The sequence below is a fragment of the Diospyros lotus genome, chromosome 11 (assembly GCF_014633365.1).
Source record: "Diospyros lotus cultivar Yz01 chromosome 11, ASM1463336v1, whole genome shotgun sequence".
Lineage (NCBI taxonomy): Eukaryota > Viridiplantae > Streptophyta > Magnoliopsida > Ericales > Ebenaceae > Diospyros > Diospyros lotus.
In genome coordinates, this window is record NC_068348.1 from 7,494,876 (window position 1) to 7,521,776 (window position 26,901).

At 40.8% G+C, this 26,901-nt stretch overlaps 3 protein-coding genes across 3 annotated transcripts in view; 2 read left to right on the forward strand and 1 right to left on the reverse strand.

Moving 5' to 3' along the window:
- The first annotated feature begins 5,406 nt into the window (after positions 1–5,406).
- Positions 5,407–7,005, forward strand: LOC127812702 (uncharacterized). Its single transcript, XM_052353222.1, has one exon. The coding sequence runs from the start codon at positions 5,407–5,409 to the stop codon at positions 7,003–7,005; it is 1,599 nt and encodes a 532-aa protein (XP_052209182.1).
- A 13,041-nt stretch (positions 7,006–20,046) lies between these two features.
- Positions 20,047–21,355, forward strand: LOC127812703 (uncharacterized). Its single transcript, XM_052353223.1, has 3 exons — positions 20,047–20,352; positions 20,503–21,213; positions 21,335–21,355. The coding sequence occupies exons 1-3, from the start codon at positions 20,047–20,049 to the stop codon at positions 21,353–21,355; spliced, it is 1,038 nt and encodes a 345-aa protein (XP_052209183.1).
- Positions 21,356–25,538: 4,183 nt separating this feature from the next.
- Positions 25,539–26,901, reverse strand: part of LOC127813018 (V-type proton ATPase subunit F-like) — a 30,284-nt gene continuing 28,921 nt past the window's right edge. The window contains exon 5 of the mRNA XM_052353687.1: positions 25,539–25,687. Within this exon, the coding sequence (XP_052209647.1) occupies positions 25,595–25,687 (93 nt within the window). The 3' untranslated portion in view covers positions 25,539–25,594. The remainder of the gene's footprint in view (positions 25,688–26,901) is intronic.

Consider the following 26,901-nt stretch of genomic DNA (forward strand, 5'->3'; position numbering starts at 1 on the left):
AATTTTCACTGTTGTTCTCCTAATTTAATTATCTACAATCCCCATGTAGAAATATTTAAGGTTTGGTTCACCGAAATACGTGATTTCTGCAAAACAACCCTTAGTGCTCGAAATCAGGTTGTAAACAGTGCTATCGAAGGGTAAACCGATCAAGGTGAGTGGTTCCAGTGCATGCCTCCTCTAGATCAATCATGATTTCATTTGTGAGTGGTCCTTGTGCATGCTTCCTCTTGATCAATCATGATTTCATTTGTGAGTGGTTCTTATGTATGCTTCTTCTTGATCATTCTTAGTTTCATTTGTGAGAGGTTCTTATGCATGCTCCTTGATTCCTATTGATCACTCTTGATTTCCACTTGTGGATGGTTGTTGCTTACATCTCATGTTTCCTTACTTTCGAGCATTTCTTTCCTAATTTGCTTGCATCACAAAGTTGGTTGTTGTGGTTCATCGATGGGATTAAACATGACTACTCTTGCACGTAGCTTGTGGTTTGCATAACATATTTTTCTTGGTTTGTGCACCATGCCTACAGGTGAGGCCGTGCCTACCTGATATTCCTTAGATTGTACATATTCCTTTTGCTTTGTCATAGATCTTGTCATTTGGTGGTTGTGGCTAGTTGGTGGCTTGTCGTGTGTGAACTACCACAGGGGCCTGTGTAACAGAGCTGACTACGTGGGCCTGTGTAAGGGGGCTACCTCGAGCTTGTGTAAGGGGGCCGAGGGGTTCATACATGGCAAGTAAGGAGGATATCTTGTGCCTGTATAAGGGGGCCGAGAGGTTATATCTTATGTGTTTGTTGCGTTTTAGCAAATCTTGCCTATTGCACATACATCTCGGTATTTTTATTTGTGGCTACTTGTTGGGGTATCACAGGGGATCTCGTGCTCTTGCAGTGAGCTGTGATCTTGGGAGATTTTGTTCTTATTTCTACATGTCTCTTGACAAAACTGCATATTACTCTTGCATGCATAGTTTCTTTCTTACCACTCACTTAGATGTGATAATCTAACTCGGGTGTTTCTTACCCTGGCACATTCATCGTCCCAGCTTTATCAGAAATATCAAGTGTTTCAGGTTCCAGGTCAAAGCATGGGCAAGGAGGTGGAGCTTCGCTAGCTTTGGGATTTTGATTTCGCTATGTGTTAGTGTAGGTGCTCTAGACCCAATCAGATTGGGCATGTTGTACACTGACAATTGTAATCATGTTTATTATTTGAATAAGGAGTTGTTCAAATTCACAAGAAGTCATTCTATTAGTTTCTTGTTATTATTGTAATAACCGAATGAAACTAGATAGAAGTCCATATGATGTATACTGTGATTAATTTGTAAAAATGTGAGATGATGCATCATAGTTTCTAGATATCATTAAACGTCCCAAATCATAGCAATGTCAAGAATGGACATTGACAATTGTGGTAAGACTTGTATGTGCTATGTTTTTGCTATGTGATAGCAACGGAGGTCTCACACCCATAGGCATGGGGATGCCTAAACAAGTACATAGGTGACCAATGTTGGAGAACGTCTCATTAGACATGACTCGCCATGAGAATCTATTTTGGTTATATGTTGATGGAATTCTCATACGAGATGGGTGTAATTAATCCTTGGACCTGAGGTTGTCACGGTCATCTCATAAGAAAATTGATATGCTTTGACATCATTTCGATGGGCCTAGATAAAGGCTGCACGTGGGCGATCGTTGGGCATATCGTGAGGCTTATGGAGATGGGCGCATAACCAAGATGGGACTCGTCTATCCCTTGATAGAGGATGATGTATCTAAGGCTCCTTCGGTAGATATTCACTTTAAATCCATAGCCATGGTGAAAGAGATCAATAAGGAGTTATTGATTTACTTTCTAATTAAGTGAAGATATCCGAAAGATCGAAGAAAAACTCATGTGATCGTTATCAATCAACACATCGCCATACTTGAGATCACATAAGATACATTGACGAGAGGATCGAATTACACAGTAACTATGCTCATGAAAGGTTATTTGCAGATTATGAATCCTTCTGAATAATTGGGTAGGCATGATGCCTTGCTAGAGGCTAATCTTGTCTTATGTGTTTGTACCGACACATTGCTAACATATTAGGAAGCCTAATAAGTCATACGCAATAGGCACGGTCCCTGGCTTAAACCAGGAGAGTGGACGTATGGTTAAGTGGGACACTTCGGCAAGAAATTTTGCCGTCGTAGATTCTCACGAAAAAAGAACAAATAAACGTAATGACGTCGATATGACGAGAAGTAGTCATAATGGAAAAAGTTTCCTAAAATGGCAATTGATTAAATTAGAAAGAAGTTTCTAATTTAATAATTTTTTATTTGTCGGAGTGACAAATAGGAAATAAAATATATTTGGGCTTAAGTTAATATTTAGACTAAATTGGATTTGGGTCAAATATTAAAATAAATATTATATTTGGACTAAATTAGATTTGGGCCAAATATTAAATATTAAATATTATATTTGGATCAAATTAGATTTGGACCAAATATTAAATATTATGTTTGAGCTTAAATTAGATTTGGGCCAAAATATTTTATTTAAACTTATAAAAAGATTGGGCCATTTAATTATATTCTTAGTTGGACTAAAATAAACCCATTTAATTAAGTTCCTAATTGGACTAAATTAAATGGGTCGGCCCATGTCCATTAGGGTTTAAGAAACCCTAGAGCTCCTTATAAATACCCATTTATGGGTTGCCCAAAAGTAGTGAGTTTTTGGTGTCATTTTTCAAGAGTTGAAAAATGTATTACCGTTCACTCTTCCCCGTTTCTTTTGGCATCAATATGAAACGAGGGCGTTCTTTTTCCGTCCATACACAAGCCGCGCAAAGGAGAAGGAGCTAGCACTCCTATTCCGCTCTCCTTGCCAACGGACGCGTACCGCGTATCACGAGTTAGAGGCCGAACGCTTAGACGGCTCAAATCTGCAAACGACTCGATAATCAAAAGATTATATTTATTTATTTGTTTGTGAATGATTTGATTTCGACGTTGATCCAATCGCCGGGATCGGGGTAAGGTTCAAAATTTTTGAACTACGCTGCTTGCCCCGTAGCGATCTTGCTTTATTTTCACTATGTACCCTTGTAACCTAAGTAATGTTTTGTGAATAGCAGATAGGATACTCAAGGTTGTAAAAAGTGTGTGTATGTGGGTGTCCTACAACTGTACCTATAGTGGTGAGTTGTGTTTTTGGCGTATTGGAAGCCATGTGCATTTATTACTCTTATAAAGGAAATCTAGTGGAAACCCCTTCATTTAGCTTTAATTAAGCTTGCAGATTCGATCCAATACTTCTGTTGGTAAGGGTTTCCATAACGCCCGAGGTGATGTTAGCTTATATTTTACATCATTGTGTATTTGAAAAAGTGGGGCGTTACAGTTGCTCTGATACTGAACTATATGTAACTGCAGCTTAAAAGGGCTTAATTTCGTAAAAACGGTGGACCGATAAGAAATACAGCAAGAGTGAGTGGTTTCTTGCATTATTTGTGCTTCATATTGATCATTGCTTAAACCATTTGTGTTGAATGTGGACATACTCACTTGCTCTCTTTGATTAGCATGTTACTTTACCTATTTCATCATTTCATGGCATGTGGTTGTTTGTGGCAAGCTAGTGGCCGCCATGAGTGACTCGCGGAGTCACATATGCATGTTTGATATGAGCATGGCGTGCGCGGGGGTGATTGCAACACTCTGGCATGGCTTCCACAAATGAGGTTTCATTTTTGCATACTTGCATTTTCATACATGAGCTATTCTCTTCTTGAAACCATCTCACTTAGATTCTTGTAATCTGACTTGGGTTGATGCCCTTGGAACGTTCTGCGTTCCAGGAATGTTTGGTGTGCCAGGGACTAAGGAAGCAAGGAAGGCAAATGGAAAAAAGTCTGTGGATGTTTAAGTTCCTTTTTTGTCATTTTAATGTAATTTTGTTTCAGAAGCGATGTACTTCTTCAAAGATTGTACTTCTTTTGTTAGGCTAGACTCATATTTTGTCTTAACGAAAGGTTTGTGCGTATTTAGCTTGTATAGGAACCATACAAATATTTCGGCAAGTTCGATCCATTGTTTTCGCTGCTAAGGTTTCCTAACGCCTCTTGGATAACTAGGTGTAAACCTACCGTATTATTTGAAACGAGGAGGCGTTACAGTGGTATCAGAGCGAGGTTTATTATGGTTTTAGGTAAGGTATGATTCACTAATATTGAGGTTTTTGGTGTGTAATAGGATATGGATCCTAATGACATACGCCAGAGGGGTATCACAGGATGGTGGACTGCAATACTTCAAGGGCAGGTCATGAAGCTTGCTGGTGCTTTAGGAACTTTTCTTAACTTGGTTGTTCCAGTTATACAGGAAGTTCCACCATGCCTGACACTTCCATACATAATAGAGCTCCAGATAGGTTACTTAGTATCTATACTGACCCCAGCTATGCAGGAACTGGCACATGGGCTTTTAGAGCAAGCCATCTACCCGAACCTCGAGACCTTTGCAGACCATTTGCGTGAGGCGGAGCAGAATCAAGGGATTGAAGATATGCCGATAGAGGCGAATGATCTTGTGGATTTTCCTGAAAAGAGGGAACTCACGCCTCCCTCTACATCTGAATCTGAGGAAGAGTAGTCTACTAGGAATTAGAACAATTTTGTGGGATTATAGATATGTAAAATAAAGGACTAATCGGATATGCTGTAATATATTAATGATGGTAGGATAGGCGTAACACTTACCCCTTACTTGGGGGAATTTTGGATTGTACGACGGATAGTATAGCAAACTTGGATGACATAGGTGGTAGTGTTTAACAAAATAGTTGTGCATATATAATAAGGATGTAATGAGTTGGTAGTGATATAAAATATGGTGGTCTAATACGAAGTATAATAGTACTGTGTAAATGGACATGTACAGAGTATGTAGACCTTTGGGATTTTGGACAAAGATTAGATGGAAGAAAATGGGTGTTAAGAAGGATAGAATTTGAGATCCTTGGAAGATGCAGGTATTTAAGGACCTAAGGAAAGGTAGTTTGTGAGGAGCGGTTGATCTAACCCTAGGGGTGGTATTATTTTCTTCGATGATTTTAGTAGCTTCAATTATGATTTTCATTAGACAAGTTTAGTTACTTTATTGTATGAGTTCAAATATATGATTCTTAAATATTGTTCTTATAAACTTTGTGGATGTTTCAGATGGTGAACACTCGTCGATTCCAAACTCTTAGATGAAGGGGTGGAAATCAGGAGGAGGAGACACGACGTCCCTAGGAAGAGGGAGTAGAGTTGTCTCAGGGAAATTCTTCTCAAGGTGGAGGTCAGGGAAGTGAGGATCGTATAGAACGGGTGGAGCGAGTTCTGGAACACATGGTCACATATATGCAAGGGACTCGGCCAACGGGTCAAAGTATTCCTCAGGCCCCGGATGTCATCAACTGGTTCCAACGATTAAGTCCCCCTGTTTTTCAAGGAAGGGCAAGCGCTGACCTGAGCGAAAGTGAGTATTGGATAGAGCAACTCGAAAAGATTTTTGATTTTATTGAGTGTGGAGAATGGGAGAAAGTAGTTTGTGCCACTTTCATGCTTCGAGATGAGGCGGACCATTGGTGGCGAACGATGCAAAGGACTTTGCCTGGCCCTACGAGACAAGGTATGCCAGTTGTCACATGGACTCAGTTTAAGGAATTATTTTACACTAAGTATTTCCCTTTATGCAAAAAGTTGGAAAAGAGCCGAGAATTTATGAATTTGAAACAGACTGAGGATATGTCAGTCGCCCAGCATGAAGATAGTTTTTCTTGGTTAATTAAGTACATGCCTATTTATAATTTGGATGAAGAGGCAAAATCTCATAAATTTCTTGACGGGTTAAGACTTGAGACACAGCTGGCATTGTGTTCCTTAGGGGCCCATACTTATTCGGAGGTTGTTATGCAAGCTTTAACTGTTAAAAGTAACCTTGTTCGAATGAATGCTTTAAAGACAGAAGTGCAGGAACCCGAGGACAAGAACGCAGGAAGGAAGCATCACTTAGGAGTCCGAGGAGGAAACTTTAAGCCTAAGAGTAGGTGTCCCAAGTGTCAGAAGTTCCATCCTGGAAGGGCATGTCAAAGCCAGACTCAAGGATGCTATTCGTGTGGAAGAAGTGACCACTTACCCCGTGATTGTCCCAAGGGACCCAAGTGTTTTAACTGTCAGAAGATCGATCATCTTTCAAGGGACTGTCCACAGAGGAAACAAGTCGAACAAGCGGGTGTAGGCAGAGGAGGCCAAGAACCGCGACAAGGCCGGGTGTATCATCTGACAAGGGAGGATGCTAACGCAAGCCTGTCAGTCATACAAGGTACACTAATCTTTCTTAATACACCTGTGCAAGTGTTAATTGATCCTGGATCGACACATTCATTCATTTCACATGCGTTGATACAAAGTTTGAATATGAAATTGGAGGATTTGGAGTGTCCTATGCTTGTGGCTACTCCTTTAGGGAAACAAGTAAAAACTAGCACGGGATATAGGGAAGGAAAGGTTGAGTTGGGTGATAGTGAATTTGCACTTGAACTCACGTCATTAGAAATCCAAGATTTTGATATGATACTTGGAATGGATTTTTTGTCCAAATATAAGGCCCGAATTGATTGTCAGACAAAAATAGTAGAACTTCAAAATAACCAAGGAAGTTGGGAAAAATTTCGGGGGCAAGAGAGTGATAAAAAGATTAAGTGGATCACAGCCCTCAAAGCTATCAAAATGCTAGAGAATGGAGCTTATGGGTACTTAGCAGGGGTGCAAGTAGAAAATAAGAAAATGGAACTTGAGGAGACACCAGTAGTTAATGAATTTTCTGATGTGTTTCCCGAATATTTACCTGGGTTACCCCCTCAAAGGGAGATTGAATTTTCTATAGAGGTTGTACCAGGAACAAATCCCATATACATATCTCCGTATATAATGGCTCCGGCATAATTAAAAGAGCTCAGAAGTCAGTTGCAGGACCTTTTGGACAAAGGATTTATTCAACCCAGTACCTCACCTTGGGGAGCACCTGTGTTGTTTGTTAAAAAGAAATACGGAAGTCTAAGGATGTGTATTGACTATAGGCAGCTAAACAAAGTGACTATTAAAAATAAATATTCTCTCCCTAGGATTGATGAATTGTTTGATCAGTTGCAGGGTGCTAAGATATTTTTCAAAATTGATATGAGGTCTGGTTATTATCAGTTGAGGATTAAGAAGGAGGATATTCAAAAGACTGCCTTTAGATCCCGATATGGACACTATGAGTACCTCGTGATGCCTTTTGGATTTACTAATGCGCCTGCAGCCTTTATGGATTTAATGAACCGGGTGTTCAAACCATATTTGGATCAATTTGTGATTGTGTTTATTGATGACATCCTAATTTATTCTGCTAGTAGAAAGGAGCATGAGCAACATTTGTGGATTGTCTTGGAAACCTTATGGAAGCACCAGTTATATGCTAAGTTTTCAAAATGTGAGTTTTGGTTAAGTCAAGTTGCTTTCCTTGGTCATGTCATATCTGGAGAAGGAATAGCGGTAGATCCCTTAAAGGTCGAAACAATAAGAAGCTGGTCACAACCTAAAACAGTAAATGAGGTACGAAGTTTCTTGGGTTTAGCTGGCTACTATAGGAAATTTGTTGAAGGATTTTCTCACCTTGCTCTACCTTTGACTCGATTAACATAGAAGGGAATTAAATTTGAATGGAGTGAGGTATGTGAACACAGCTTTAAGGAACTTAAGGAGAGGCTAACCTCTACTCCGGTATTAGCGATACCTGATGATACAGGAGAATTTACAGTTTATACTGATGCCTTGAAGACTGGGCTAGGGTGTGTTCTTATGCAGAATGGAAGAGTGATAGCCTATGGGTCTCGGCAGTTGAAAAAGCACGAATAGCATTACCCTACCCGTGATTTGGAGCTTGCAGCAGTTGTGTTTTCCTTAAAACTCTGGCGGCATTATTTGTATGGAGAGAAATTTGAGATCTTCACGGATCATAAAAGCTTGAAGTATCTGTTCTCCCAGAAAGACCTGAACATGAGGCAGCGGCGGTGGATGGAGTTTCTGAAGGATTATGATTGTTTGCTTCAGTACCATCTAGGGAAGGCAAATGTTGTGGCCGATGCATTGAGCAGAAGAGAGCCTGCCTTGATGGCCAATCTGATGACTCGGGAATGGGAATTGATGGAAGCTTTTGGCCAATTGGCGGTAAATGTAATCCCTAAAGAAACTTCTATTTATGTCGCTGGCCTAATGGTTCATTCTCAACTGTTAGAACAGGTTCGGCAAGCCACTAAGGAAGACCCGAGACTGAAACTGTGGGTTGACGACCAAGGGCGAGTCAAGAATCTTAGTTTTAGCTTCTCATATGGCATACTGCGATTCGCCAATAGAGTTTATGTACCTAGGGTACGGGAATTGAGGCAAACTATACTGGACGAAGCTCATAGAGCCAAATATACGATTCATCCTGGCGCTATGAAAATGTACAGGGAGTTGAAAGGTGTATATTGGTGGCCGGGAATGAAAAAGGATGTGGTGCAACAAGTGACTCGGTGTGATACCTGTCAAAGAATTAAGATTGAGCACCAAAGACCAGCCGAAAAGTTGCAACCTTTGGAAATTCCCTAGTGGAAGTGGGAGCATATTACTATGGACTTCGTAACAGGATTGCCTAAAGGACCCTCAGGGAATGACGCGATTTGGGTGATTGTGGACAGATTAACAAAGTCTGCTCACTTCTTGTCAATGAAGACAGGATAGCTGGTTAGCAAACTAGCTCAACTGTACATAAAGGAAATTGTCAAATTACATGGAGTACCAGTTAGCATTGTCTCTGACAGAGATCCAAGATTTACCTCTCGGTTTTGGAGAAGCTTGCAAGAGCGACTGGGAACACGCTTGCAGATGACTACTGCATATCATCCACAAACAAATGGTCAGTCGGAACGAACCATCCAAACCTTGGAAGACATGCTGAGAGCGTGTGTGTAATTGACTGTTCAAAGGGATGGGAAGAACACTTGCCTTTAATTGAGTTCGCATATAATAATAGTTTCCATAGCAATATCGGAATAGCCCCCTACGAAGCTCTCTACGGTCAGAAATGTAGAACTCCTCTATGCTAGACGGAAGTAGGAGAAGGACAAATAACAGGACCTGAAATTGTGCAATGTGAAAGTTAAGCAAGATCGCTACGGGGCAAGCAGCGTAGTTCAAAATTTTGAACCTTACCCCGATCCCGACGATTGGATCAACGTCGAAATCAAACAATCACATATATTATAAAATAAATCTAACCTTTAGATTTTGAGTCGTTTGCGGATTTGAGCCGTCCAAGTGTCCGGCCTCTAACTTGTGATACGCGGCGCGCGTCCGTTGGCGAGGAGAGCGGAATGGGAGTGCTAGCTCCTTCTCCTAACAAGGCTTATGAATGGACGGGAAAATAATTGATTTTCAACTCTTGAAAACCAACAAAATAAGAGGCATAATTTGGGCATCTCATAAAGGGCTATTTATAATGAAGCATCCTCCTAGGGTTTTCCCAAACCCTAGGGAACATGGATTGGGCTAGCCCATTAATCCTAGTCCAACTAGAAATTAAAGTGGCCCAAATTCATTTATAAATATGTGGCCCAAATCTAATTCAAGCCCAAATAATTAATATTTAATATTTGGCCCAAATCTTATTTAGCCCAAATATAATATTTATTATTTAATATTTGACCCAAATCTAATTTAGCTCAAATATTTAATTTAATTTAATATTTGGCCCAAATACTTTATTTGGCCCAAGTATTAAATTAAGCCCAAATTATTAAATTAGAAACTTCTTTCTAATTTAATCATTAAGTTAGAAACTACTTTCTAATTTAATCAATTGTTATTTTAGGAAACTTTTTCCTTTATGACGACCCCTCGTCATATCGACGTCATTACGTCTGTTTGTTCTTTTCCCGTGAGAACCTACAACGGCACAACTTCTTGCCGAAGTGTCCCACTTAACCATACGTCTGCTTTCCTAGTTTAAACCAGAGACCGTGCCTATTGCGTATGACTCATTAGGCTTCCGAATATGTTGGCAATGTGCCGGTACGAACACATAAGACAAGATTGGCCTCTAGCAAGGCATCATGCCTACCCAATTATTCAGAAGGATTCGTAATCCGCAAATAACCTTTCACGAGCATGGTTACCGTGTAATTCGATCCTCTCGTCAATGTATCCTATGTGATCTCAAGTTGGCAATGTGTTGCTTGATTATGATCACATAAGTCTTTCTTCGGCTATCCGGATATCTGCACTTAATAGAAAGTGAATCAATAACTCCTTATTGATCTCTTTCACCATGGCCATGGATTTAAAGTGAATATCCACCGAAGGCGCCTTAGATACATCATCCTCTATCAAGGGATAGACGAGTCCCTTCTTGGTTACGCACCCATCTCCATAAGCCTCAAGATATACCCAACGATCGCCCACATGCAGCCTTTATCTAGACCCATCGAAACGATGTCAAAGCATATCGGTCTTCTTATGAGATGACCGTGACAACCTCAGGTCCAAGGATTAGTTACACCCATCTCGTATGAGAATACCATCAACATATAACCAAAATGTATTCTCATGGCGAGTCATGTCCAGTGACACGTTCTCCAACATTGGTCACCTATATACTTGTCTAGGCATCCCCATGCCTATGGGTGTGAGTCCCCATTGCTATCACATAGCAAAAACATAGCACATACAAGTCTTACCGCAATTGTCAATGTCCATTCTTAACATTGCTACGACTTGGGACATTTAATGATGTCAAGAAACTGTGATGCATCATCTCACATCTTTATAGATTAATCACAGTATACATCATATGGACTTCTATCTAGTTTCATCCGATCATTACATTAATAACAAGAAACTAATAGAACGACTTCTTATAGAATTAAATAACTCTTTATTCAATATGAAATATGATTATAAATGTCAGTGTACAATTTGCCCAATTTGATTGGATATAGAGCACCTACACTAACACAATGGACAAATGAGAAAATCAAGATAATCCGAGAACAGATCAGAATGGCTCAAAGTAAACAAAAGTCTTATGCGGACCATCGGAGAAGGGACTTGGAGTTTCAACCAGGCGATAAAGTATATTTAAGGTCATACCTTCTCAAGTAATATCCCAAGGAAAGAAGAAAGGGAAGTTGAGCCCTAGATACATTGGACCATATGAGATCTTGGAGTGAGTCGAGGTAGTAGCTTACCGTCTGGCATTACCTCTGACAATGTCCAACATACATAATGTTTTCCATGTCTCTCGACTTCGGAAGCACGAGCCTGACCTTACTCAGAAGATTCCTGTTAAGGTTATCGAGCTACGAGAAGATTTAACCTATCTTGAAGAACCAGTCGAAATTTTGGATACAAAGGAACAAGATAATACCACTAGTGAAAGTCCTGTGGAGACATCACAACATTGAGGAAGCTACTTGAGAAAGGGAAGAAGAGATTCGGCAAAACTATCCAAACCTATTTGACTTTATGGAGACTTAAAGAAATTTCGAGGACGAAATTTGTTTTAGAGGGGGAGGATGTAATACCCCAAAATTTAAATGTAAAGGATGGATGATGTAATAAAGTGTGTTTTAATGAAAGTCTTGGATTTAAGTGCAAAAGGAAATGGCTTTAAGGACCTAAATACAAATAAGAAAGGATAACTTCTCCAACAATAGGAATAATTGTAATTATAAATGCTTATTCAAGAAGCTTTGTGTTGGAGAAATGGGATTGGAAGGTTAACCTAAAAGTCTTAAAGCATTAATTACTTACACCCTAAATTCAAAGTAAGAAAGATTTGGAAGAATTCTATTGGTTCTCTAAAAGATGAAGATAAGAAGGGTTGCTTTGCAAGCCATGTAAAGGGGAATGGAGGAATGAGATTGGAAGAATAAAAGCTTTCAAAAGAAGAAAGAATCAAATGGTAAAGTTTTCAAAGTTAGCCATCATTACTAGGGTAGAAAATAGCCAACCTAAGAAGATAAGAGCAATCTTGAAGCTTGGGGATACAGGACTATAAAAGCGGTAAGAAGGAAGGCCACATAGAGGAAATCTAGTGGAAACCCTTCATTTAGCTTTCATTAAGCTTGCAGGTTCGATCCAATGCTTCCGTTGGTAAGGGTTTCCATAACGCCCGGGGTGATGTTGGCTTATATTTTACATCATTGTGTATTTGAAAAAGTGGGGCGTTACAGTTGCTCTGATACCGAACTGTATGTAACTGCAACTTAAAAGGGCTTAATTTCGTAAAAACGGTGGACCGACAAGAAATACAGCAAGAGTGAGTGGTTTCTTGCATTATTTATGCTTCATATTGATCATTGCTTGAACCATTTGTGTTGAATGTGGACATATTCACTTGCTCTCTTTGATTAGCATGTTACTTTACTTATTTCATCACTTCATGGCATGTGGTTGTTTGTGGCAAGTTAGTGGCCGCTATGAGTGACTCGCGGAGTCATATATGCGTGTTTGAGATAAGCATGGCGTGCGTGGGGGTGATTGCAACACCCTGACATGGCTTCCACAAAGGGGGTTTCATTTTTGCATACTTGCATTTTCATACATGAGCTATTCTCTTCTTGAAACCATCTCACTTGGATTCTTGTAATCTGACTTGGGTTGATGCCCCTGGAACGTTCTGCGTTCCAGGAATGTTTGGTGTGCCAGGGACTAAGGAAGCGAGGGAGGCAAATGGAAAACAGTCTGTGGATGTTTAAGTTCCCACCTCGACTCGCTCCAAGATATTCCCACTACTACATCTTGGACCAGATGTTGGATATTGCGAATATGGATATTTGGAATTTGTTGGATTGATGGCAAAACTTGATGTTCTCAAAATTTGGGAAAATACACAACTTGGGAACTCAAGGAAGATACCTTAAGTCAAAGGGTAGTGTCCCTGATGCCAAGATTGATTATCGATTAAGAATAATAGAGTTGTAAGACGATTATGGGACATGGGAAAGGTTTCAAGGGTAAGTTGTAATAACCTGGATTATTGGGAATAGTGGGGTGATCAATTTATGGTTTACCAATGATTAGATGGTTATGAATGTTTCTGGAATTATTTTACTAATAAGGTTTGAGTATTGATCATACGATTTTGAGTATGACTGTTCGAGGCAAGAAGTGCCCGAGGCTTGGGACAAGACATGGCCTGGGAATCTGAGGAAGGAAACTTCAAACCAAAAGGTAACTATCCCAGTTATTTTATTTTGGAAAATCTTGCAAATTTGGAAACTTGGTTGGGGGCCAAACGGGAGGCCAAAGAGTGTTATACTTGAGGAAAGGGGTGACTGCTAGCCCGGGATTGTCCAAAGGGTTTAGGTTGTCCTTTTCGGGAGAGTTATGGTGGACAATATGAATTTTGATAATTTCATTTGAGTTGGTTAACCCTTATGGGTTTGAAAATAAGTCAGTAGGGGTACAAAAAGTCATAACTACTGCATTGTGTGCTAAGTGGGCTTGGGAATTAGGAGGTTTGGGAAAGGCGTGGTGGAACTGTGATTGCATACATGGGTCGGGGTAGGTCATAACCATGGGTGGAATGCTTCCCAGTGTAGGCATGTGTGTGGAATGGGCTTGCTTAGGAAAGTGTGTTTCCCAGGATAGCAAGCATGGGGATATCTGTGTTCCCCAAATTTGGCCTTGGGAAGGGAGATTTATTTTGGTTACTGACCTGACCTTCGGTTTAATGTGCGAATTATTATACACCCCAGCTATTGTGAGCAATTGGCTCTGATTGGATTATTCTGAATCTAGCCCTAGCACAGATGTTGATGTAGTAGTGGGAATATCTTGGAGCGAGTCAAGGTGGGAACTTAAACATCCATAGACTCTTTTCCATTTGCCTCCCTCGCTTCCTTAGTCCCTGGCACACCAAACATTCTTGGAACGCAGAACGTTCCAGGGGCATCAACCCAAGTCAGATTACAAGATTCCAAGTGAGATGGTTTCAAGAAGAGAATATCTCGTGTATGCAAATGCAAGTATGCAAAAATGAAACCCCCTTTGTGGAAGCCATGCCAGGGTGTTGCAATCACCCCCGCGCACGCCATGCTCATCTCAAACACGCATATGTGACTCCGCGGGTCACTCATGGCGGCCACTAGCTTGCCACAAACAACCACATGCCATGAAATAATTAAATAAGTAAAGTAACATGCTAATCATAGAGAGCAAGTGAATATGTCCACATTCAACACAAATGGTTCAAGCGATGATCAATATGAAGCACGAATAATGCAAGAAACCACTCACTCTTGCTGTATTTCTTGTCAGTCTACTGTTTTTACGAAATTAAGCCCTTTTAAGTTGCAGTTACATACAGTTCGGTATCAAAGCAACTGTAACGCCCCACTTTTTCAAATACACAATGATGTAAAATATAAGCCAACATCACCCCAAGCATTATGGAAACCCTTACTAACGGAAGCATTGGATCGAACCTGCAAGCTTAATCAAAGCTAAATGAAGGGGTTTCCACTAGATTTCCTTTACAAGAGTAATAAATGCACATGGCTTCCAATACGCCAAAAACACAACACACCACTATAGGTACAGTTGTAAGACACCCACATACACACACTTCTTATAACCTTGAGTACCCTATCTGCTATTCAAAAAACATTACTTAGATTACAAGGGTACATAGCGAAATCAAAATCCCAAAGCTAGCGAAGCTCCACCTCCTTGCCCATGCTTTAACCTGGAACCTGAAACACTTGATATTTCTAATAAAGCTGGGATGATGAATGTCCCAGGGGTAAGAACCACCCGAGTTAGATTATCACATCTAAGTGAGTGGTAAGAAAGAAACTATGCATGCAAGAGTAATATGCAGTTTTGCCAAGAAACATGTAGAAATAAGAACAAAATCTCCCAAGATCATTTAAGTTTACAGAAGTATCATTTCTCAAGTTTTCGTCTACGCTAAAACTTGAAGTTCATAAGAATATTATTTGATGTAATACCCCAAAATTTTAATGTAAATGATGGATGATGTAATAAAGTGTGTTTTAATGAAAGTCTTGGATTTAAGTGCAAATGGAAATGGCTTTAAGGACCTAAATGCAAATAAGAAAGGATAACTTCTCCAACAATAGGAATAATTGTAATTATAAATGCTTATTTAAGAAGCTTTGTGTTGGAGAAATGGGATTGGAAGGTTAACCTAAAAGTCTTAAAGCATTAATTACTTACACCCTAAATTCAAAGTAAGAAAGATTTGGAAGAATTCTATTGGTTCTCTAAAAGATGAAGATAAAAATGATTGCTTTGCAAGCCACGTAAAGGGAAAATGGAGGAATGAGATTGGGAGAATAAAAGCTTTCAAAAGAAGAAAGAATCAAATTGTAAAGTTTTCAAAGTTAGTCATCATTACTAGGGTAGAAAATAGCCAACCTAAGAAGATAAGAGTAATCTTGAAGCTTGGGGATAAAGGACTATAAAAGGGGTAAGAAGGAGGGCCACGTAGAGTAAAAGTGTGAGAGAAAAAAAGCAAAGGGAAAAAGAATTCAAAGGAAGAAAGCAAAAGAAGTCAAACAGGGAGACCAAATTGAAGAAACACCAAAAACGGAAGAGAAACCAAAAAGGTAAGCTGTTTTTCTTTCCGTAGGGTCGTAGTACTCTGAAAGGGGAGTCTGTAGGTTCAAACGGAAGTCGAATCGGAGTTAAAATGAAAAAGTTATAGCCCTTTTAAACATCAAAAACAGAATCCGTAAGAACCAGGGGCTCGACACGTGTAACGCACGCACCTACCACAGCTGCGCGTGAGGGCGCGTGGCCACCCTTCTAGTGGCGCGTGAGGGCGCGTGGCTATGCCGCTTACTCTGAAATTTTTATGGTTTGTTCCTTAAATGATTTCCTACAATCCTATGTAAAAATATTTTAGTTTGGTGACCCGAACTGTATATAACTGCAGCTTAAAAAGGCTTAATTTCGTAAAAATGGTGGACCAACAAGAAATACAGCAAGAGTGAGTGGTTCTTTACATCTTTTTCACTTCATATTGATCATCCTTTGATTCATTTGTGTTATATGTGGACATGCTCACTTATTTCCTTTGTTTGGCATGAAATTTTACTTATTTCATCACTTCATGGCATATGGTTGTTTGTGGCAAGCTAGTGGCCGTCGTGAGTGACTCATGGAGTCACGTATGCGTGTTTTGAGGTGAGCATGGCGTGCGCGGGGGTGATTGCAACACCCTGGCATGGCTTCCACAAAGGGGGTTTCATTTTTGCATACTTGCATTTTCATACATGAACTATTCATTTCTTGAGAACATCTCACTTGGATTCTTGTAATCTGACTTGGGTTGATACCCTTGGAACGTTCTGCGTTCCAGGTATGTTTGAACTCTAAATCAGCCAAGCACCACCTCTGAATCCTTGCTTGCGCTAGAGCCTGGAGTACCTGATAAGCTTAACATACCTGGAACGTTGAATGTTAGTCAACTCAAATCTTAAATCAAAACCACAAATTCTAGCTCTGATACCAACTGTAACGCCCCACTTTTCTAAATACACGATGATATCAAACATAAGTTAACATCATCTACGGGCGTTATGGAAACCCTTACCAACAGAAGCATTGGATCGAACCTGCAAGCTTAATCAAAGCTAAATAAAGGGGTTTCCGCTATATTTTCTTTACAAGTACATGAAATGTAAAAGACTCTCAATACTCTAGAAGGACACAACTTATTAATGTAGTACAACTGTACGATATCCTTTTGTTACAAACTTTGAGTACCCTAGCTGCTATTCACAATATGTCACTTAGGTTACAAGAGTACATAATGAATCCAAGATCCCAAAGCTAGCGAAGCTCCACCTCCATGCTCATGCTTTAACCTGGAACCTATAACGCTTGATACTTCTGATAAGGCTGGGATGATGAATGCCCCAGGGGTAAGAAACACCCGAGTTAGATTATTACATCTAAATGAATGGTAAGAAAGAAACTATGCATGCAAGAGTAATATGCAGTTTTGCCAAGAGACATGTAGAAGTAAGAACAAAATCTCCCAAGATCACAGCTCACCGTAACGGGATCCCCTGTGATACCCCAACAAATAGCCACAAATACAAATACCGAGATGTATGTGCAATAAGCAAGATTTGCTAAAACACAATAAACACATAAGATATAACCTCTCGGCCCCCTTACACAGGCACAAGATATCCTCCTTATTTGCCATGTATGAACCCCTCGACCCCCTTACACAAGCTCGAGGTAGCCCCCTTACACAGGCCCACGTGGTCAACCCCCTTACACAGGCCCCCGTGGTAGTTCACACACGACAAGCCACCAACTAGCCACAGCCACCAATACCAAGATCTATGACAAAGCAGAAGGAATATGATCACAAGCCACCGAGTCACCATCATCCTTGCCGGCACTTGTGTGAAACATCTCAGCCTCACCTCTAGGTTAAGCCCCACCTCTAGGCACGTGATCATGGTCCAATCCCTCAGCCTCACCTAGGCATGACCCCACCTCTGGGCACGGGATTACCACCCTTGTAACGCCCAAGATTTTAAAACTGAAATATAATGTAATACTTGGGATTTTTAGCTTCTAATACTTGAGGAAATATGTCCTTTCAAGGGATTATAGAAACCTTGAGACAAATGATCAGTTTTTGAGCCAGTGGCAAAATCGTAAATATTGAAGTTCGGGTAAAAATGTAATTTACCTAAAATCTTGGGGTATTAGCGTAATTTATCCTTTCTTCGGGGGCTAAAATGCAATTAAAAAATAGCCCGAGGACTAAGTTGCAAGAGCCTAAGTGCAAATTATCCGAAAATTTTGGGCCAAGGTGCAATTCTTGAAACCTAAAAATATCTCATCAAAATATCTCAAACTAAATAGTTAAAGTAACCAAATATAGCTAACTAGTTAAAGGTGTAATGATGGGATATGGAGAAAATCAATTAACCATGTGGGTGTAATGATGGGATATGTAGAAACTCAAATAACCATGTGGGAGTAATAATGGGAAATGTAGAAAATAAATTAACCATGTGGAGTAATGATGGGAAATGTAGAAAAATGAATTAAATCGTATGAGATGTAATGATGGAAGTGTTGAAAATGTAATTAAGCATGTGAGGTTCAAAATATCAAGGACACATGGCAAGCTTCCACTAGTCATTACAAAGATAAGATAAGAACACATGGATATAAATGATTATATGGGACACATGGCACCATTTGATAAGAACACATGGATAGAAATGATTATATAGGATATTTGGCAATGTGAACACTTGGGAGTCATGATGAGTCCCAAATAATTACATGACACGTGGCAGGTTATGATTTGTTGGATAATTCTATAAATAGAACCTTTGGGTGAGTTTTGGGTATTCCAAATCAATCGAAACTAAGTTTATGCCATATTGAGAGGTGTAAAGGTGAAGCCTTAAACATTCAAATCTCATCAAACCAAGTTGAGGTAAGTATATTATGAACTATTTATGATGTTTAAGCATGTCCATGAACTATGTTATGTGGTCCCTCATGTTATGTCATGTTCACGCAAGTTTCGGGACCGGAGCTCGGTAGCGCTACGCACTAGGGTTCTTACCCCTGCAAGTTGGTGGAACCTCTCGTGTCTCCATATGATATGTTATGTTATGTCATGACTTGTTTAAATACATATGATGGTTCTCTTGTACTTACTGAGATTTGCGTAATCTCACCCCTTATATTTCCCCCCCCCCCCCAGGTGATTATGAATGAGGAGATCGGGACGTGGAGCGTGGTGGATCAATGAAAAAGAATTTTTCAAGAATTTAAGTTTTAGTTTCCTTTTGAAACAAAGTTCTTGGGGTTGAACTCTGATCTTTTCTTATATGTATGCCATAAAGCATGTCTTGGATTTTTATTTAATTTCAAGGAAGTATGAGTTTGGCTTTAAGCTCCGGATATTTTTATATATGTTATTGCTATAAAGAATCTTCGCGAAGTCTCGTTTCTTCTGTTGAAACCATGTTTCCATGTCAAACTTTATATTTACACAAAACTTGCTTTGAATTTTTATTATGTTCTAAATTTTACTTAAGTTTATAGAAGTCTGGTTTCTCCAATTTTTCTGCGCTAAACCTTAAAGTTCGTTCGAATATTATTATTTATTGTTAAGCATATAAGTAAGTTACGGGTGTCACATAGTGGTATCAGAGCAAGTTTTACTTTCCTGTAGACTCAAATTGTTTTGAAAGAAAATTTTGTACTTTTAGTAAAATTTGTAAGGAAATTCTTTTAAGGAAACATGAAAATCCACCACGTCCCGTTCAAGCTTCTGATCTCCGGGTAAGTTATAAGAATTGCTATGCTTATTCTTTATGGATACTATCTTCATGCAAGCCATATCCCCCTTAACTATGTAGTTATTCTCTCAAGCTATATTTATGAGCATATGTTGTTATATGTATGCACACGTATGAAGCTCATGTTGGAATAAGTATGTGAGAGATATGATTCTTATTTGCCATTAATTAGTATGTGTTTTTCGCTAGTGATATTGCTCCAAACTCAAGAGTTTATGATTATAGCGGAAATACTTGTTTAGGAAGGGCTTATTAGAATGAAAGCAATTAGGAATCAAGTCCATCAAGAAAAGCTTGCATAATGAATCGTAATTAAACACAGATCTATTGTTGAGTTTATTGATATGTGTGATCGCGCTAAGGGCTTTGTCAAAAAGACCTAAACTGTTTAAGGCGAGCTTGGGACTTAAGTGGTCCACGTGACCCCCCTCCTTACCTGGAAGCTCCTTAGTTGCGTGTTATACATATTGGTATATGAAATGATGGACTAACAAATCATAGTTAATATGAAGTTCCACAATAGTACTCTTTATCCTTAAGGACCCTACATTCAGGAATTAATTATTCTTTTTCACATAAGGTTATGGAAACCCGTGCAAGAAGTGCCAATAGTAGGGGCAGGCAATCGCAAAATGAGGCTAGCGAAACCAACAACCTCAACGGGCAGTTCATGCAGTTCATTGATGCCATCCGCAACATGACGCCACTTGCCACACCACCAGTTGCACCTCCCCAAGAAAACCTAAGAAATAATGCTACCCTGGTTGAGCAGTTTTGGAAGCTTCAACCACCAACTTTTGAGGGTGGGTTGGACCCTCTGGTAGCTGAAGATTGGATAGCAGCAATTGAACGGATCTTTAATCTCATAGATTGTCCAGACCCTAGGAAGGTAACTTGTGCTACATATATGTTACAACATGGAGCAAGGCATTGGTGGGATTCTACTGCCAGATCCCGACCCTAGGGACATGGGTGGACCTGGGATCAGTTCAAGGAACTTTTTCTTAAGAAGTATTACCCCGCTAACATCCGTAACCAGAAGGAAGCAGAGTTCCTCATGTTAAAACAAGGTAGCTTGACCTTAATTGAATACGAAAGGAAGTTTGATGAGCTATCACGTTTTACCCCAGCCTTAGTGGATACAGAACAAAAGCGGGCAAGGCGCTTTGAACAAGGGTTGAGAGATGATTTACGGCAGGCAGTCGTAACTTTTGAGTTAGGCACGTATCATGAGGTGCTAGCTAAGGCCCAACTGGCGAACTTTAGAGAAAGCTCCAGCAGCAATAGCAAGCTATCGCAGTCTGGACCACTAGAAAAACGTAAGTGGGAGGATAAAGGTAAAGGAAAGCAGGATTATTCGAAGAAGAATAAAGGAGGCGATCCAACATCAGGGTATTATCAACTGAACCCAGTGTGTGGCAAATGTCAGAAGCGTCATACTGGACTGTGTCTCATGGGAACCGGCGCCTGTTACAGTTGTGGTGAAATGGGTCATATTGCCAAATTCTGTCCCAAGGGTCAGGTAAAGAAACAGCAGCAACAACCATATCAACAGAAGCCAGGAAATCCCCCTAAGGGGCAAGCTAGGGTGTATGCACTCACAGGACAGGAGGAGGATCAGGACCGCAACGTGTTGGCAGGTAACATCCTCATCTCTAGAATACCTGCTTATACTTTGTTTGATTCTGGTTCAACCCATTCTTTTATATCCCCTAAGTTTGCAAGTAAGCTTAATGCACATGTGGAACATGTAAGTACTCCCTTAGGAGTAACGATACCCTCAGGAGGTATAATAAGCACGAATCATGTAGTAAGAACAGCTAAGGTGGAGGTCAAGGGAAATTTTTTAGAAACGACCTTATATGTCTTAGATATGCAAGAATTCGACGTGATTTTGGGAATGGACTGGCTTTCCAAGCACCATGCGACCATTCTATGCTTCGAAAAGGAAATAGTTTGTAAGTATCCTGAAGGGATAGAACTTTGCCTTTCAATGGCTGAGACAAAACACCTTCCCCGTGTCATTTCAGCATTAAAAGCTAAGAAACTATTGCAGTCAGAAGGATGTATTGGATTCTTAATGTCAGTGATGGTTAAGGGAGGAAAAGAATTAACAGTGAATGATGTTAAAGTAGTAAAGGACTTTCCAGAGGTCTTCCCTGATGACCTGACTGAAATGCCACTAGAACGAGAAATAGAGTTCACTATTGATCTAGTGCCCGGTTCCGCACCTATTTCTAAAGCTCCTTATAGGATGGCACCAAAGGAGCTACACGAGTTGAAAACCCAGTTAGAGGAACTTTTGGGGAAAGGATTTATTCGACCAAGTGTATCCCCCTGGGGAGCACCAGTATTATTCGTCAAGAAGAAAGATGGATCAATGAGGATGTGCATCGATTACCGGGAATTGAATAAGATTAGTATTAAGAACAAGTATCCTCTTCCCAGGATCGAGGACTTGTTTGATCAGTTACAAGGTGCACGAGTATTCTCAAAGATTGATCTAAGGTCAGGATATCACCAGTTGAGGATCAAATCTAGTGACATCTCGAAGACAGCTTTCAGAACTCGGTATGGTCATTATGAGTTTTTAGTCATGCCCTTTGGCTTGACTAATGCGCCTGGAGTTTTTATGGACTTAATGAATCGAGTTTTCTATGAGTACTTGGATAAATTTGTCATTGTCTTTATCGATGATATATTGGTGTATTCTCGAAGTGAAGAAGAGCATGAAAAACATTTGAGGGTTGTTTTAGGGATCTTGAAGGAAAAGAAGTTATTTGCAAAATTCAAGAAATGCGAGTTTTGGTTGGAGCGGGTGGTATTCCTTGGACATGTTGTCACAGCTCAAGGAATAGAAGTGGACCCCAGCAAAGTAGAAGCGGTATTAAATTGGTCAAGACCAACCAATGTAAATGAGGTTCGCAGCTTTTTGGGTTTAGCTGGATACTATAGGAGGTTCATCGAAGGGTTCTCCAAATTGGCAGGGCCTTTGACACAGCTGACTCGCAAAGGTACTAAGTTTGAATGGATAGAGAAATGTGAAACTAGTTTTGAAGAATTAAAGAAGAGGCTGGTCAACGCGCCAGTATTAACTATTCCTGAAGGGTCAGGAGGTTTTGTTATTTATAGTGATGCGTCCAAACAAGGAATTGGATGCGAATTGATGCAAAAAGGTAAGGTAGTTGCATATGCATTAAGGCAGTTGAAGCCTTATGAGCAAAACTATCCTACACATGACCTAGAACTTGCTCAAGTCAAGAGAAGGATTAGGATCCTCACGTGTTGGCCGGTAATGTCCTCATCTCTAGAAGGTCTGCTTATACTTTATTTGATTCAGGTTCCACACATTCTTTCGTATCTTTAAATTTTGAAAGTAAACTTAGCACATATGTGGAACATGCAAGCACTCCCTTAGAAATAGTTATGCCCTCAGGAGGAACAGTAAGCACAAATCAGTTAATGTAGAGATTGGCAGGCAGTTTCTAGAAGCAACCCCTATATGACTTAAATATGAAGGAGTTTAAGGTGATTTTGGGTATGGACTGGCTTTCCAAATATCATGCGACCATGTTGTGCTCTGAGAGGGATATAGTTTGTAGGAGTCCTGAAGGACTAGAACTTCACCATACTGTGGTAGAAATGGAACACCCCTTTGTGTCATTTCAACAATAAAGGCTAAGAAGCTACTATGGTTAGAAGGCTGTATTGGATTCTTAATGTTAGTAGTAGCGGAGGGAGGTGACAAATTGGAAGTAAATGATGTTAAGGTAGTCAAGGATTTTCCAGAAGTATTCCCTGATCATCTGATCAAGATGCCACTAAAACGAAAAGTAGAGTTCATTATTGATCTAGTTACTGTTTCTGCACCAATTTCTAAAGGTCCTTATAGGATGGCACTAAAAGAGTTGCAAGAGTTGAAAACTCAATTAGAAGAGTTATTAAGGAAAGGATTCATCTGACCTAGTGTTCTTTAAGACTCCGAGGAATGATCTGGTGTATACCTCGTGAGTTCTCATGTATTAACAATTGTTCAGGCTCGATAGGGAATGATCTGGTGTATACTCCACGAGTGTTCTTTGAGACTCTGGAGAATGACCTGGTGTATACCTCGTGAGTTCTCAAGTATTAACAATTGTTCAGGCTCGATGGGGAATGATCTGGTGTATACTCCACGAGTGTTCTTTGAGACTTTGGGGAATGATCTGGTGTATACCTCGTGAGTTCTCAAGTATTAGCCATCACAGGGAATGATCTGATGTATACTCTGCATGGATGGCATAGTGTTTCTCATGCTTATACTTTCATAGAGGATTGTGTTTCAATGGAATTGGTAAAGAATTATGACTACGAAATTCATTACCACCCGGGTAAGGCAAATGTGGTAGCTGATGCCTTGAGTAGAAAGAAAATGGGCCAAGTAGCAACCTTGACAACACAAAAACCTTTGTGGAAAGAATTTGAGAAGTTAAGGCTCAAGATAGTTGCTACAACATCTAGTTCTAACGCTCAAATGGTAGCTCTATCCGTCCGTCTGACCCTTCGTGATCGAATTAAGAGCCACCAGAAAGGAGATCAATATTTTGAGTATATCAAATCTAAAATTGATACAGAGAAGCAGAAGGATTTCACAGTAGCTAACGACAACACACTTCAATACCAAGGGGCGCATCTGTGTGCTAAATTTTGAGGAACTAAAGCAGGAAATTCTAGAGAAAGCCCACTCCACTCCCTACTTGGTACATCCTAGAAGTACAAAGATGTATCATGATTAAAAGGTAATATTTTAGTAGAGAAATATAAAGGAGGACATAGCTAAATTTGTTGAGAAGAGTCTGGTATGTCAGCAAGTGACAGCTGAGCACCAGCGACAGTCAGGGTTGCTGCAATCACTAGAGGTTCCAGAATGGAAATGGGAACATGTGACAATGGATTTTATTGTAGGTTTCCCAAGATCAATAACAGACCATGAGGCTATTTGGGTGATCGTGGATCGACTTACCAAATCTACTCATTTCTTACCTATTCGAATCACATTTACAATAGACCAATTTACACGACTGTATGTCAAAGAAATAGTAAGATTGCATGGTGTCCCAGTATCCATTATATCCGATAAGGACCCTGGGTTTACATCGAACTTTTGGAAGAGCTTACACCGTGCTATGGGCATCAAATTGAGTTTTAGTACAGCTTTCCATCTTTATGTAACATAGAGATGGCAAAATGGGCCCGGCCCGGGACCGGGCTAGGGCCAGCATTTTGCTAGCCCATTTAAGGTCGGGCCGATTTGGCCCGGCCCGCTGGGCCCGGCAGGCCAAATGGTGGCGGGCCGGGCTGGCCCGCTAATCGGCCACAAACCCCCCTCCCCCCGCCCCCCTCAACCTCACCTCTCACCCTCACCCTCACCCTCTGTCGCCCTCGCCCTCACCCTCGTCTCGCCCTCTGTCTCGCCCTCGCCCTCACCCTCGTCTCGCCCTCGCCCCTCGCTCGCCCTCTGTCTCGCCCTCGCCCGCGCCCCTCGCTCTCGCCCTCACTCGCCCTTGCCCTCGCCCTCGCCCTCCCCTTGCCCTCGCCCGCGCCCGCGCCCCTCCTCTCGCCCGCGCCCCTCGCTCTCGCCTTCCCTCGCCCTCTGTCTCGCCCTCGCCGGCGCCCCTCGTTCTCGCCCTCTGTCGCCCACGCCCCTCGCTCTTAGTCTCTCCCCTCGCCCTCTCTCGCTCACGCCGCCTGCCTCTGGGCCAAAAATGGTATCAAAAAAAAAAATTGGGCGGGCCCGTGTAGGGCCGGGCTAGGGCCAGCAATCTGCTAGCCCGTTTTTAAGCGGGCCGATTTGGCCCGGCCCACTTGGCTCGCAGGCCACTTGGTGGCGGGCCGGGTCGGGCTGGCCCGACCCGTTTGCCATCTCTAATGTAACACCTCCTCGTCTCAAATAATACGGTAGGTTTACACCTAGTTGTCCAAATGGCGTTAGGAAACCCTAGCAACGAAAACAATGGATCGAACCTGCCAAAATATTTGTAGGGTTCCCATGCAAGCTAAATACGCACAAACATTTCGTTAAGACAAAATATGAGTCTAGCATAACAAAAGAAGTACAATCTTTGAAAAAGTACATTGCTTCTAAAACAAAATTACATTAAAATGACAAAAAGGAACTTAAACATCCACAGACTCTTTTCCATTTGCCTCCCTCGCTTCCTTAGTCCCTGGCACAACAAACATTCCTGGAACGCAGAACATTCCAGGGGCATCAACCCAAGTCAGATTACAAGAATCCAAGTGAGATGGTTTCAAGAAGAGAATAGCTCATGTATGAAAATGCAAGTATGTAAAAATGAAACCCCCTTTGTGGAAGCCATGCTAGGGTGTTGCAATCACCCCCGCGCACGCCATGCTCATCTCAAACACGCATATGTGACTCCGCGAGTCACTCATGGCAGCCACTAGCTTGTCACAAACAACCACATGCCATGAAGTGATGAAATAAGTAAAGTAACATGATAATCAAAGAGAGCAAGTGAGTAAGTCCACATTCAACACAAATGGTTCAAGCAATGATCAATATGAAGCACAAATGATGCAAGAAACCACTCATGTATGAAAATGCAAGTATGCAAAAATGAAACCCCCTTTGTGGAAGCCATGTTAGGGTGTTGCAATCACCCCCGCGCATGCCATGCTCATCTCAAACACGCATATGTGACTCCGCGAGTCACTCCTTCCACAAGAATAGCATCCTAGAGTCCGGCTTTGGCACGCCCTTCCAGGATGGAACTTCTGACACTTGGGACACCTACTCTTAGGCTTAAAGTTTCCTCCTCGGACTCCTAAGTGCTGCTTCCTTCTCGCGTTCTTGTCCTCGGGTTCCGGCACTTCTGTCTTTAAAGCATTCATTCGAATAAGGTTACTTTCAACAGTTAAATCTTGCATAACAACCTCTGAATAAGTACGACCCCCTAAGGAACACAATGCCAGCTGTATCTCAAGTCTTAACCCACCAAGAAATTTCTGAGATTTTGCCTCTTCATCCAAATTATAAACAGGCATGTATTTAATTAACCGAGAAAAACTATCTTCATACTAGGCGACTGACATATCCCCAGTTTGTTTCAAATTCATAAATTCTCGTCTCTTTCCAACTTTTTGCATAAAGGGAAATACTTAGTGTAAAATAATTCCTTAAACTGAGTCCATGTGACAACTGGCATACCTTGTCTCATAGGGCCAGGCAAAGTCCTTTGCATCGTTCGCCACCAATGGTCCGCCTCATCTCGAAGCATGAAAGTGGCACAAACTACTTTCTCCCCTTCTCCACACCCAATAAAATTAAAAATCTTTTTGAGTGGCTCTATCCAATATTCACTTTCGCTCGAGTCAGCGCTTGCCCTTCCTCGAAAAATAGGGGGACTTAATTGTTGGAATCGGTCGACGACATCTG

Bases quoted from the DNA above. Each gene is read 5' to 3' on its own strand.
- LOC127812702 (XM_052353222.1), top strand. From the start codon at position 5,407: ATGGTCACATATATGCAAGGGACTCGGCCAACGGGTCAAAGTATTCCT.
- LOC127812703 (XM_052353223.1), top strand. From the start codon at position 20,047: ATGGAAACCCGTGCAAGAAGTGCCAATAGTAGGGGCAGGCAATCGCAA. The intron at 20,353-20,502 runs GTAACTTGTGCT...ATCCGTAACCAG, and splicing joins ATTGTCCAGACCCTAGGAAG to AAGGAAGCAGAGTTCCTCAT. The intron at 21,214-21,334 runs GTAAGTACTCCC...TATATGTCTTAG, and splicing joins TTAATGCACATGTGGAACAT to ATATGCAAGAATTCGACGTG.